This window comes from Typopeltis vanoorti, chromosome 13 (assembly GCF_054136105.1).
Source record: "Typopeltis vanoorti isolate ZY-2024b chromosome 13, IOZ_Tvanoo_1.0, whole genome shotgun sequence".
In the NCBI taxonomy this organism is placed as follows: domain Eukaryota; kingdom Metazoa; phylum Arthropoda; class Arachnida; order Uropygi; family Thelyphonidae; genus Typopeltis; species Typopeltis vanoorti.
The window spans coordinates 129,774,879-129,788,157 of record NC_143561.1 but is presented as its reverse complement, the minus strand read 5'-3'; the positions used below and the strand labels follow the sequence as shown (position 1 = coordinate 129,788,157).

The 13,279-nt window shown below is 36.5% G+C and overlaps 1 protein-coding gene across 2 annotated transcripts in view; it reads right to left on the bottom strand.

Annotated features, from left to right (window-relative positions):
* The window catches only part of cin (Molybdenum cofactor synthesis protein cinnamon), a 377,936-nt gene that overhangs the window by 60,218 nt on the left and 304,439 nt on the right, over positions 1-13,279 (bottom strand). For both annotated transcript variants that reach the window (XM_090403113.1, XM_090403112.1), the window contains one exon: positions 1,732-1,819. In XM_090403113.1, the coding sequence (XP_090259239.1) occupies positions 1,732-1,819 (88 nt within the window). The remainder of the gene's footprint in view (positions 1-1,731; positions 1,820-13,279) is intronic.

Below are 13,279 nucleotides of genomic sequence, written 5' to 3'. Positions count from 1 at the left end.
TTCTAGCCTGGCTCCCACTGATGAGACCTCAATAAAGGTCAAAACCGGTCTGGGTAGTGGCCCCTTGCCTTTAATACAAAACATCATACATCCCCTTCTTGGAGATGTGTTTTGGCATTAAGGGTAAATATTAAGATTAGTGATCAGAGCTTGCTCCACCTTTACCACGAGTTGCCTTGGTCTTGCACTACCTGTGGGATCAGCTAGTCTTGCATAAATTGCAGGCGCAAACTTGACATTTTGTCTGTTGCTTACTTGGAAAAAATGGAGTAAAACCAGGTTTAAAATTGCTTGGTATCTTTAACATAACTATATACCCAAGTTAAAAATACTTTCTACAATTAGAATGATTAATAACCCATCATTTACCAAGTCACTACTCCCACTTCTGCACAGGCATCTGGTTTCTGCATTATGCATATTCTATAAATATTTCCATGGCAAATGTTCATCTGAAATAGCATAAATAATTCCCCCACAGTATCAAATTAAAGGGAGGAGTGCAAAGTGCTTTCATCTACAAAACTGTGTATTGGGTTGGAAGCAACTGAAGTAGGTCATTGATATATAGAATGAAGAGGGATGATGAGAGAACCTGTGGAACCTCTGCATTAGTTGAGTGGTGAGAAGAACAGCGAATGAAAACCAGTGGCCTAACAAATAATAGATCAATGTGGAAAAACATAATTATTTTGATTGCCATAGATAAATATTAAATTTCTTAAATGTTATAATATCTGGTACACCTCATGAGAGTATACTTCAGAAAATTATTAATATTATTACAGCAATTAACCATTCAAAACAAAGGCCCTTCCTAATACAGTACCATGTAATAGTACTTCAATTATCTGATCCTTCAATTATAAGAATGGCAAACTGCCTTCCCGAAATGGTCATATAAATTGTAGATTACTGTATTATCATATAAGTCATCAAGGGTATTACTTTCTCTCTCTCTCACACACACACACACACACACACACACACACACACACACACACACACACACTGTATATCATACTGGGCCTTAAATACATTCATTGTCTCCACACTTACCACATGCTCAGGCAATATATTCCAATCATCAACCACTCTTCATGCAAAAAGCCTGTTCCTCATCCCCCCCCCCTCTCCTGCTCACTCTTTTCTTATACAGGTTCTAGTAATGGTTTCTTGTGCTAATTCCTATGATGGTTTCATTCTTATAAAAAAAAACTTTATTATTGATGAGCTTTTTCTTCCAAATGAAAGAACTGACAAATTACACATAAGATTCTTTTTTATTTCTTTGGAAAAACATCTTTGTACATTATCTAGAAATCTATTCTAGAGAGCAAAAACGAACTTTTTCAAGCCACTTCATACCACCAATAAGTGGGATGGTGGTCTCACACACCAAGAGATACAATTTATTTCCCATAAAAAGCAATCACAAAATTCCATTCCCATGGTAGGAGGTTCGGACCCACATGGTTACGTGTTCAGACCACAGCCAACTGATTAAAGATGGATTAACCATTCAGCCAACTTCACAGATTTACAAATGTAGTGTAGGAAAGAGAAAAATTAATATTTCTTGATAATGTGAATTGCCACAAAAAAAAAAAATCAAATGTTTTTTCTACCATTTTTTTTTCCATAAAAAATATAACAATAATTCATAAAGAAAATGTTTAAGATGAAGAGAAAATTTCAAAAATAATTTAATGGAAAGATCTGTTCTCTTACTTTCTCTCCCATTGATACGCCACCTGTAGACACAACAACATCAGCTTGTATAAGTGCTTTTTCCAGTTTTTCAAAGATATCTTCAGGACTGAAACAAAAAAAAATTATTTATATCGATATATAAATAATGGAATAATATCACTAAATCCAGCTTGATTCAATAACAGAAGAGAAATCATGTGTAGAGGCTTAAGTGCTGTGAGGACACCATGTTGGAGGCTTAATGGATTTTTTACAACACTCAAAAAGGATTAAAATAGAATTTAATACTTCCTATATTTCGTCCTAGTCACTAGGACATCTACGGGGATTACAAAAACAACTAATGTAACATGCACACAAATATCATACAATATTAAGCCCAACCACGTGGGTGACACTAAAGTCCTATCTAGGTGGAGTGCCCTCTAAGGGTGGTAGTAGGTGGCCTGGAATGTAAGGTGGGAGCTCTGGTGATGAGTGTTTCCCAAATCTTTGGAAGCTTAATGCAACCGTATTTATTAAGATTTGGTTGGTTTCTGCTGCTGCTTCTAAGAAAAGTCTCTCTTTCTTGAATTTGCTGTGGTGGAGCATGGTGGTTTTCTTCCATGATACCCTGTGGGTGGTGTCCAAAACACGGTCAGCCAAGCCTGAATGACCATAGTTGTGTTTACAGATGTAAGACTTGTATTCCTCCAGGCAGATGGATGCTGATCTGCCTGTCTGTCCAAAGTACGCCAGCTTACAGGAACAGGGTACTTTGTAAACTCTAAGCAGAGAGAGAGAGAGAGAGAGAGAAGAGGGAGCTGATCTTTCATAGAACAGATAAGGATAAAAAGTTTGCGGTGGAGCTTATATGCTGTGTGTAGGTTGTACTTTTTTAGAACCTTGGCTATTTTTTCGGATGTGCCACAGATGTAGGGTATGGTGATGGCATTTTTAAAATCTTGTTGATGAGAAGGACGGAGAACGGGGAGGAACTGATTATTTTTTGATACTGTGATCGCTGTAGCCATTGGAGAGGAAAGTGCTGTGTGTGTAATTAAGCTCAGTAGTGAGGGCAGTTCCACTGGAACAAAGATTGTGGGCTCTCTTGGTAAGAGTTTTAATAATGCCATATTGTTGAGAGGGGTGGTGGTGGGAGAGTTTGTGAATGTATCTGCCTGTGTGTGTGGGTTTTCTGTATACAGTGAAGGCAAGTGTATCATTAGGCAGGCGTGTGACTAAGGTGTCTAGGAAGGGTAAACAATTTTTCTTTTCCTTTTTACATAGTAAACTGGATTCTTAGATGTAGGCTATTGAGATGACTGAGGAAGGAGTCTAACGTGTCTGGGACATGAGGCCAAATAGAGAACACATCATCTACATATCTTAGCCAGATAGAAGGTTTGAGTGGGACTGAGTCTATGGCTCGTGTTTTCGAAATCTTCCATATAGAAATTGGCAAGGGGAGTGAGAAGGGGGGAACCCATGGCAGCTCCCTCTATCTGCTTGTAGATTTTGTTCTTCCAAGAGAAATACCCAAAGTTAATGGCAAAGGAAAAGAGATCTAAGACGTCAGACAGAAAAACGTTTTCTAAAAGAGATAAGGTGTCAGTTAAGGGAATATTGGTAAACAAAGAGGAAATATCAAAGCTTACCAATATGTCTGCATTATTCAAGGTTAAATTTTCTGTGAGGGCTTTAAAGTGGGTCGAGTTTTTTATATAGGAAGTTGACCTTCCGGTGAGGGGGGGGGGGGGGTCAGAGAGTTGGCCAGCTGTTTAGACAGTCTGTAGCAAGGTGCATTGGTGGCATCTACTATAAGCCTGAGTGGGGAATTGGGTTTGTGGATTTTCAGTAAACCATATATTCGGGGGGGGACAGGAAGATACTTTTTTAAGTAAGATTTTTAATTTCTTAACTTGTGTTTTTGTGGGGTCGTGTTCTAGTGGGATGTAGGTAGCGCGATCGCGGAGGATATAATATTCATTTTACGATTGTATTCACTGGTATTAAGAACTGTGGCATTACCATTACAGATAATTAAAACCTTTTAAAAAACCCTTATAACCCTTATAAAATATAACCCTTATTTTTACCCTTATAAAAAAAAAAAACAGAAGAAAAAGATTCATCACAAAATTAAAATCTTTCTTTTTCCCATTTGATGAACTGAAATATGCTGATTATTCCTCAAAATATAGAAAGAAAGGTTTTAATTTCAATCAGGAATGGGACTTTTATTTACAAACACTGAACTGACAGCCATCTGTAGCCTGTTCAAATCATTCTGCAAGTGCTGAATAAGTCACATTCCTGAATACTCTGCCTATCATTGCATCATCAGCAAACAGATGTATGTCATCTGTCCAATCCTTCCCGATGTCATTAAGTGTGTCACAGGGTATGTCGATTGAATTAACAATAGACATACCCTGTGACACACTACTGACTACCTAAAATCTTGCAGATTCACATCCCTCCATATATCACTTTTTGTATAGGTCAGTCAGCCATCCTCTTATCCAGGATAATATTTTATAGTACAATCTCATATTCTCCAATTTATGCAGTCCTCCATGATGAATTCTATTAAAAACCTTAGCAATGTTCAAAGGTTTCATACTATAACCATTCCCATTGTCTAACTTATTGTTAACATTATTATGAAATATGAGCAAGTTGCTCAAACATGACCTTTCCTTAGTAAACACATGCTGTTCATTGATAACTATAGATTCTCTGTCAACCTAGTCTGTATGCAAGCTCTTATTAACTTTTCCAAAACCTTAATCACAATTCCAGAGATAATGACAGGTTGATGGTTAGACACATCAGTCTTTGCACCTTGTGTTAAGGTTTAAGTGCTAGGAGTACATCATGTTGGAGGTTTAATGGAGTATTGACAGTACTAAAAGAGGATTAAAAACTCATTTTAACGATTCAAATATTTCAACTCAGTCATTTAGGCATCTTCAGGGAGTACAACTAAAACTTGTAACATATACAATACTAAATGAAACACATGCCTACAAATCTAAAAGTCCTATCTAGGTAGTGAACCCTCTATGGCGTTATGCCCTCACTTCCTTATATTTGATCATACTTTGTCTTATAATATTTACTTTGTGTCTATATCATTATTAATTCCTTAATTTAACACTTTCTGTTATAACCTTAATTATAACTCTTTAATTTATGCAGTCTCTACATTTACTTTGGGCCGTTAACAATTTTAAGGATATTGCATGTGGGTAAAAGACAAAGAGATTCCCAATAGACAATGGCAATTCCTTTGTTTCAGTGCTGGCGCTGGTTCTCTCTTCGGACTCAGGGAAAATTTTTATTATATTGAACCACCCTGAATCCTAGATTTCTGAAGTATGAAAAAATCAAAGAACCAGAACTTAGCATAGCACACTATCCCTAATTTCTTAAACTATATCAAGTAGTTCAAATCTCATCTACCTCTAACTTAGTTTGCAGTCATAGCCTCCCTTATAAATCACCTCCTGCCGTGATTCGATTATTTATGAGCGGTGCAATAGAAAATGAAATCAGGCAAGTGAACTATTGAATTTAAAGAAAACATTTATTTACACTCTAGTCAGATTACATATCATGAATAAACTGTTGAAGCTTCAGTTTCAAAGAAAAACATAATTACCGTATATTATCGCGTATAATGCGATCCACGTATAATGCGAACTAGAAATTTTGTTTGAAAACTAGCCCTAAAATGCCATGTCCACGTATAATGCAATCTGTTAATCTTGCTCCATAACATTATAAATAATTCAATACGAATTAATGAAAGAAATATTTATTTTAAAACAAAATGTCAAAATACAATACGAATTAACGAAAGAAATATTTATTTTAAAACAAAATGTCAAAATCCTTTAAATTCTTCTTCATCTTTTGAATCATCAAACATTTCATTTATAAATTCATCTGTAGGGATTGCGTCATCAGTGTAGCATTTGTCGCCATTGTCTTCATGCTCTCCATTTTGTTGTGCATCATCCTCGCTTTCGTATATGACGTGATCTTCGGATCCATCCATTGAATTGCTTATTCCGCATTTAAGAAATGAGCATTGAATCATTTCAGATGGTATCGAATCCCATGCTTCTTCAACCCAGCTTGTGACTAGGGTGATCTCAGGCTTTGGAAAATTTCCACCCTTTGTCATCTTCACCAAACCAGATGACATCCATTCTCTCCATTTTTCACATAGGTGATCTTTAAATGGCTTATTCAAGCTGACATCAAGCGGCTGCAAAATGGAAGTTAGACCACCCGGTATGACTGCTAGGTCTGTACGTAGCTCACGTGCTTTCTCTTTGCTTGCTTCTGTTAAATGCGCACAGAACATATCCCAGACTAGCATGTTTTGTTGACGTAACAAGCTACCTGGACGTATGTTCCATACTTGATCCAGCCACAATTGGAGACACCTTCTTGATCCATCCAACCTTTCTGATTGCCATGAACAATTACACCTGGTGGAAATTTCATATGCTTCGGAATTTTCTTCCTTTTAAATATCACTGTTGGCTTTAATTTGGTTCCATCTGCCATGCATGCTAGAACAACGGTACAATGCGTTTTTTCATGTCCTGTTGTTTTTATGAAGACACCCTTTTCACCAACTGAGTTTACTGTTCGATTCCCAGGCATATCAAAGTACATAGGCATCTCATCCATATTGTCAATTTGGGAACATTCATATCCGTGACACTTCCGTAATTTTATGATAAATTTATGGAAGGACTGCACTTTTTCTTCAAGCTGCTTTGGTAACTTCTGCGCAATTTTTGTTCGGTGTCGTAATGTTAATGCTTTGCGTTCCATAAATCTGTTGCACCACCCAGGTGAAGCAAGAAAAGATGAAATACCTTGTGTGTCCTTGGATTTACCATTCTTGAGTTGTACAGCTTGAAAACGAATTGCATTTCTTGTTACTATAATGCCATCTTGTCGTTGTGTCAAAATCCATTCATTTAGCTCTTCTTCGAGTTCTGGAGAGGATGTTACATCTCCATGACTGGCACGTTTCGTTTTAGGGATTTTTTTCAAGACTGTCTTTTTGCTTACACCAAAGTCTAATATTACTCTCTGCTACACCAAATTCTCTCATAGTAACACTGTTATTATGTTCTTCTGCAAACTGAACGATACGCAATTTAAATCCTGCTTCAAAAGATCATGACTTATTTTTCACGGTATTAACACCACCACAAACACTTTTATCAACAAAGATGCTTTATTAACGCTTATATTTCGCTGATTTTCAACTCAGCATCATCAGAGCACAACACACTTGTAAACGCGACAGTGAGTGAGTGAAACAATATAATTGCAAAAGACAAAAGATCTAAAGTCCTATTTTTGGCGCCCTCTAATGAAAAAAAAAAACAGTTATCCAGGAGTTTTTCTTAGGATAACCATCTGCCAAATTTTTGGCAAATTAATGCAACCATTTTTGTTAAGGTTGGGAGAATTCTTCAAAGCCATTGCTGACTCAAAAAATAATCTTTCAGATCTATAACGACTCCTAAATAGCACATTCGTTTTCCTCTATCTAATCCTCTGTGAAGGAGTGTCCAAAGCGTGGTCTGCCAGTCCCGACTTGCCATAGTAATAGTAGCGAATGCATCTTTCATGTTCTTCCAGGCAGATGTTCACTGATCTTCCTGTTTGCCCATAATAGGCCAAGTCACAGTCACACGGAACTTCATACACTCCTGGGTGTGCTAAAGGGTGAAGTTTATCCTTAGGCGAGCGGATCAGAGTTGCCAGCTTGACATGAGGTTTGAAAGTGGTGCGAAGGCCATGTTTCAAATACTTTGGCTATCTTTTCCGATGTACCTCTGATATAGGGAATAGAAATGGTCATGTTGTATTCTTGTGCATTAGGGGAGGGCAGAGTAATGGGCCTATGTAGTATTTTATCTATTTTGTAGGGGTTGTAGCCGTTAGCTAAGAACATATGGTGCAGGTATTGGAGTTCAGTGGTCAGAACTGTATCGTTAGAACAAATGGCTCTAGCTCTGCGTGTAAGTGTTTTTAAAATGCCATACTGTTGGACGGGATGATGATGTGATTGTTTATGTAGGTATCTTCCTGTGTGTGTGTAGGCATTCTGTAAATAGAAAAAGATAGTGATCCATCTGAAAGGCGGGTGACTAATGTGTCAAGAAATGGTAAACAGTTATTTGATTCTTTTTCTACTGTGAAGTGAATTTTGGGGTGTTGGCTGTTTAGGTAGGTGACAAAAGCATCCAAAGTGTCTTGTCCATGGGGCCAGATGACAAACACATCATCTACATAGCGTAACCACACTTGTGGCTTGTATGTAGCTGTGGTAAGTACTTTGTTTTCAAAGTGTTCCATGTAAAAATTTGCTAATGGGGGAGAGAGTGGGGAACCCATAGCAGTACCATTAATCTGTTTGTAGAATCCTCCCCCATGTAAAGTAACCTGCATTCATGGTAAACTGAAATAATTCAAAAATATCTGGGGGAAATTAAGACTTGATTAAATCAAGAGTGTCTATAAGTGGTACATTGGTAAATAAGGAGGTGACATCGAAACTAACCATTATGTCTGAATCTTTTAGGATTAGATTTTTAGCCAGTGTTTTGAAATGGATTGAATTTTTTACAAAAGTAGAGGAGTTGCCAGTAAGGGGGGGGGGGGGGGGCAAGCGATTTGGCTAAATGCCGGGCCAGTTTATATGTGGGACTATCTATGCTATCAACTATGGGGAGCAGGGGAATATTAGTTTTGTGGATTTTTGGTAATCCATAAATACGGGGTGGCTTAACATGAATTGGTTTTAATTTCCTGATGATTTCTTTGTGCCATGATATCACTTTTTTCAGTAATTTTCTGACTTTTTTCTTTTGAGACATCATAGGGTCTCGATGTATAATTTGATATGTGGAACTGTCACATATGAGATCTTGCATTTTTCTGTTATACTCTTCTTTATTCATGATAACTCTTGCATTTCCTTTATTGGCTTTTGTAATAATAATATTTTTATTATTATATAACTTTTTAGGGCAGTTATTTGCTTATGTGGCATATTGCTTTTTGAAGGCTTAGCCTTGTTTATAATACTTGCTATATCATTGGCCATTGCTGGCGGAAGATCGTGGATACCGTGTTCTACTTTCATCATAATTTTTGTTAGAGGGCACCAAAAATAGGACTTTAGATCTTTTGTCTTTTACAATTATATTGTTTCACTCACTCACTGTCGCGTTTACAAGTGTGTTGTGCTCTGATGATGCTGAGTTGAAAATCAGCGAAATATAAGCGTTAATAAAACATCTTTGTTGATAAAAGTGTATGTGGTGTTGTTAATACCGTGAAAAATAAGTCATGAATAACCATCAACACCTAAGCTTATCTGTTAGATTGCTTCAAAAGATGAACGTTTTTCTGTTGGCTCATTTTCAGGTTAGGTTTGTTTAACGAATAATATTTAAAATGAACTGTGGTTAAACTGATATACCTAACTGTGCTCTATCTATCTCACTGTGCTCAATCATTCGGCGACGGAGCACGCATCGTATCTGCGCATAAAGCCAGTAATGTAAGTAGTTTTATGCGCAGATACGATGCACGCTCGTTGCCGAATGCGAGTGGGTCAAGTAGATTTTGTTGCATAGGCATTAGGTAGTATATATTGTGTGTGCAAGTCTAATAAGATGTTATATTTTTTTAGGATCCGCACATAATGCCAACCTCTAACTTTAAGTAGTATTTTTTACCATAAATGTTTCGCATTATACACGATAATATACCATATCTAGCCCTTCATACTCTATCTTAGCATATATAAGTATCGGTTTAGTTAAAACATTCTATCAAAGGTAAATCATAAGCTAGAACTCCACAATACTAAAGGTTATTCATTCATAGACATTAATTTAACCCTAATTTCTTCATCCATGTCTCAGAGTTACACTACCGTCTTAATCTATATCTCTAACGTCCTTCCATAAAAATCACAACCTCCTAAACTTAATGTCAAACTAAAAATTACAGTCTATCTTCCTTTATACATTCACTAAACAGATTAAAGTTTCTACTTTACCAATTGCTGGGGAACCATTAGAACATCATACATATCTCGATATAACATCACCTCCAGGTCCACTTTTCATTCTGCCTGGTCTGCATTACCCCGCTCAATGATCCAAACTGGATATATCTCTGGCAACGAAGACACGTGCTCACCGTTCACTGGTCATCAGGCTCGGCAAGGCTTAGCTGTCTCTGCGGTAAACAGGAACTCAGCTTCGCTGGGCAAATCCTTAACCGGCAATCTCCCAAGGACTTCTCGGCATTCTCCTACGATCTGCATAATGGGAACGAACATTGCCAAGCGAAGAGGACGACAAAAGAAAAACCAAGCAAAAAGGCACAAGCCAAAAAGCTATGAGCTAGTGCTGCTTCACTTTTTAAATTATGCACCAACACTTCTTACTATGTCATCAAATTTCTCCCTCATTTGCTCACGTCACCTTACATCTCCCAGCACCTAGTGCCACAATCTCCCCCACCGTGCTTTTCGGAGGGGGGGGGGGGCTCTCCTTCCACAGTGCATGTGTACTTTGGCATACATGTTTTGCTCCTGGCTATCGGGACTTAATCCGATTAGCCTTCTCTCAGTAATATACAAGTATTTATACAAATTTAGCGAAGTTTAAACAATGGACTATTCACAGTAAATACATTACAACACTATGGACAAATAAAAGGATTCATAAATTATTAATGTTTTTGGTAATTTACAGGCAATTTTATCTGCCTGATATATCAGTATATGCAAAAATGTAAGATGCATGTTAAGTTCTGAAGAAAATATAAATTAACACAGTTTCAGTTTTATTCAGAACTTAACAAAGGCTTACCCTCTCAACAAAAAAATTTTTTGTTAAAGAAAATTTTTTTTTTGGTCCTTCCCGTATATTCCCTGTGGTGCTCCTTTTTTATCCCTGCTAACTCCAGCGTCTGCGAACTTCTGACTCCTCTTCTTAAATACTGAATCTTTTGTTGATGTCTCCTTTGAACGTGTGTGAAATGCCAGTTGCGATTGTGATAAGTCCGATGTGGTGAGCTTGTATTCCACTTATTATCATTGCCTAACCTTTCCTTTTCATTCATTAATTTTACATAATTCATGCCCAGTACCCTTTGGCATATATCATTCTGTCTTTCGCTCGTGATTTTATCATCAAAGTATTTTATCATCCCTTGTCTGAAAACCAGGAGCAATCTCTTGAAAATAGTAACATGGAACGTAAGAACACTCTATGAGGCAGGCAAATTAGATAACCTAGTCCAGGAATTAGAAGTGATGAAGGTATCAGTGAAGTGAAGTGGACAGATACAGGCATAATAAGAAGAAAAAAATCACACTATAATCTACTCTGGCAGTGACTTACACCTTAATGGAGTAACGCTTGTCCTAAGTAATAGAACTGCAAAAAAATTTTTACAGGGATATTGGCCCATAAATGACCGAATCATAACAGCCAAAATAACTGCACAACCATTCAACCTGTATATTACCAAGCATATGCACCAACCCAAGATCATCCAGATGAAGAGTTGGAACAATTTTATGAAGACATCCAAACTGCAATCTCCAGTGCTAAGTCAGATGATGTTATCATACTGATGGGCAACCTAAATGCAAAAGTGGGCTAGAAAAAATCTCATTTTGCATGGGAAACCAAGGGCTTGGAATCAGAAATGAAAGAGGTGAAAGATTAATTCAATTCTGTGAAACCAATGAATAATTGCCAACACACTGTTAAAACATCCTCCAGAAGATTATATACCTGGACAAGCCCTAGGGACATCTATAGAAACCAAATTGACTATATAATAATAAGCAAAAGATTCCGAAATGCAATAACACAAACTAAAACCTATCCTGGAGCAGATAGGATTGGACCACAACCCAGTGATTGCAAAAATCAAAATAAAACTTAAGATACCAAGCCAACCATTCATAAGAGAAACTTATAATTCAGACTCACTTAACAACCAAGAAGTTAAAGACTGCTTTATAAAAGAATTCACAAAATCCCTTAACAAGTCTGACACCACAACTCACACAGAAAATAGAACGCCAATTGATGAAATTAACATGAACTGACAAACATTCAAGAATAGCATCAATGAAGCAGCCAAAAATACACTCCTACAATTAAAAAGGAAAAGGAATAAACCTTGGATGAATGAAAATATACTGACATTGATGGAACAAAGAAAAAAGTTAAAGAACATACCTGAATATAAAAGCATGAATAAAGAAATAAAAAAAGAATGCAGGAAAGCCAAAGAGGAATGGAGTAAATATAAATGTATAGATATAGAAAACCTTGATAGAAAACACAGAAGCAGAGAAATGCATGAAAAGATCAGAGAAATGACAAGCAGGACAAATACAGCAAACCATGCAAGTGTCATTAGAGACTCAAGAGACCATATTCTAATGGATAAAAAAGGAATCATGGAAAGATGGATTGAATACACAAGGAAATTATATGAACAACAAAGAAATGATATTCCTGAACAGACTGATTTAGAAGGACCATCCATTTTACTCTGTGAAGTTGAAAATGCCGTCAGAAAACTAAAACCACATAAAGCTGCGGGAATAGATAACATCTTGGCAGAATGGTTGAGGGCTCTCGATAAAGGAGGACTGAAATTTCTAACAAAATTATGCAATAAAATATACAAGACTGGATTTCTACCCAAAAGATATTAATCACTCAATTTTCGTTCCAATTCCCAAAAAAACAAAAGCTACAAGATGTGAAGAGTTCAGGACAATCAGCCTTATCAGTCAAGTATCAAAAGTCCTCCTATACGTTATTCTTGAAAGAAATAAAAGAAAAATAAACACAGAAATAAATGATACACAAAGTGGCTTCGAGGAAAATGTAGGTACAAGAGAAGGTATTTTCAATGTCAGAACCATCATAGAAAGATATCTAGAAAAACAAAAAGATGTTTCTTTTTGTTTTTCTAGATATACTTTATTTTGTTTTTCTAGATGTTTCTCTGTTTCATAGATTACAAAAAGGCATTCAACAATGTCAAACATGAACAATTAATTGAAATCCTTACAAAAATAGGCATGGATGGAAAAGACATTAGGCTATTAACTAATCTTTACTGGGAATAGCTGCATCTTTGAGAATAAATAGAGACACCTCAGAAGAATTCCCAGTTCAGAAAGGTGTGAGACAAGGCTGTGTCTTTTCTCCAATTCTCTTTAACCGATACACAGAAGAAATATTCAATAAAATTAGTAACCTCAAAGGAATCACTGTAGGGTCAGAAATATTAATAACCTAAGATATGCAGATGACACGGTTCTTCTAGCTGAAAACAAAGGTGACCTCAAAACTCTTATAGATGAAACCCTCAAGTATAGTGAACAGTATGGTCTCAGTTTCAACTTTAAAAAGACAAAAATCATGATAATTTCAAGAAAAAAGAAAATACCAAAAATATGCATTGATATAAAAGGAAATAAATTAGAACA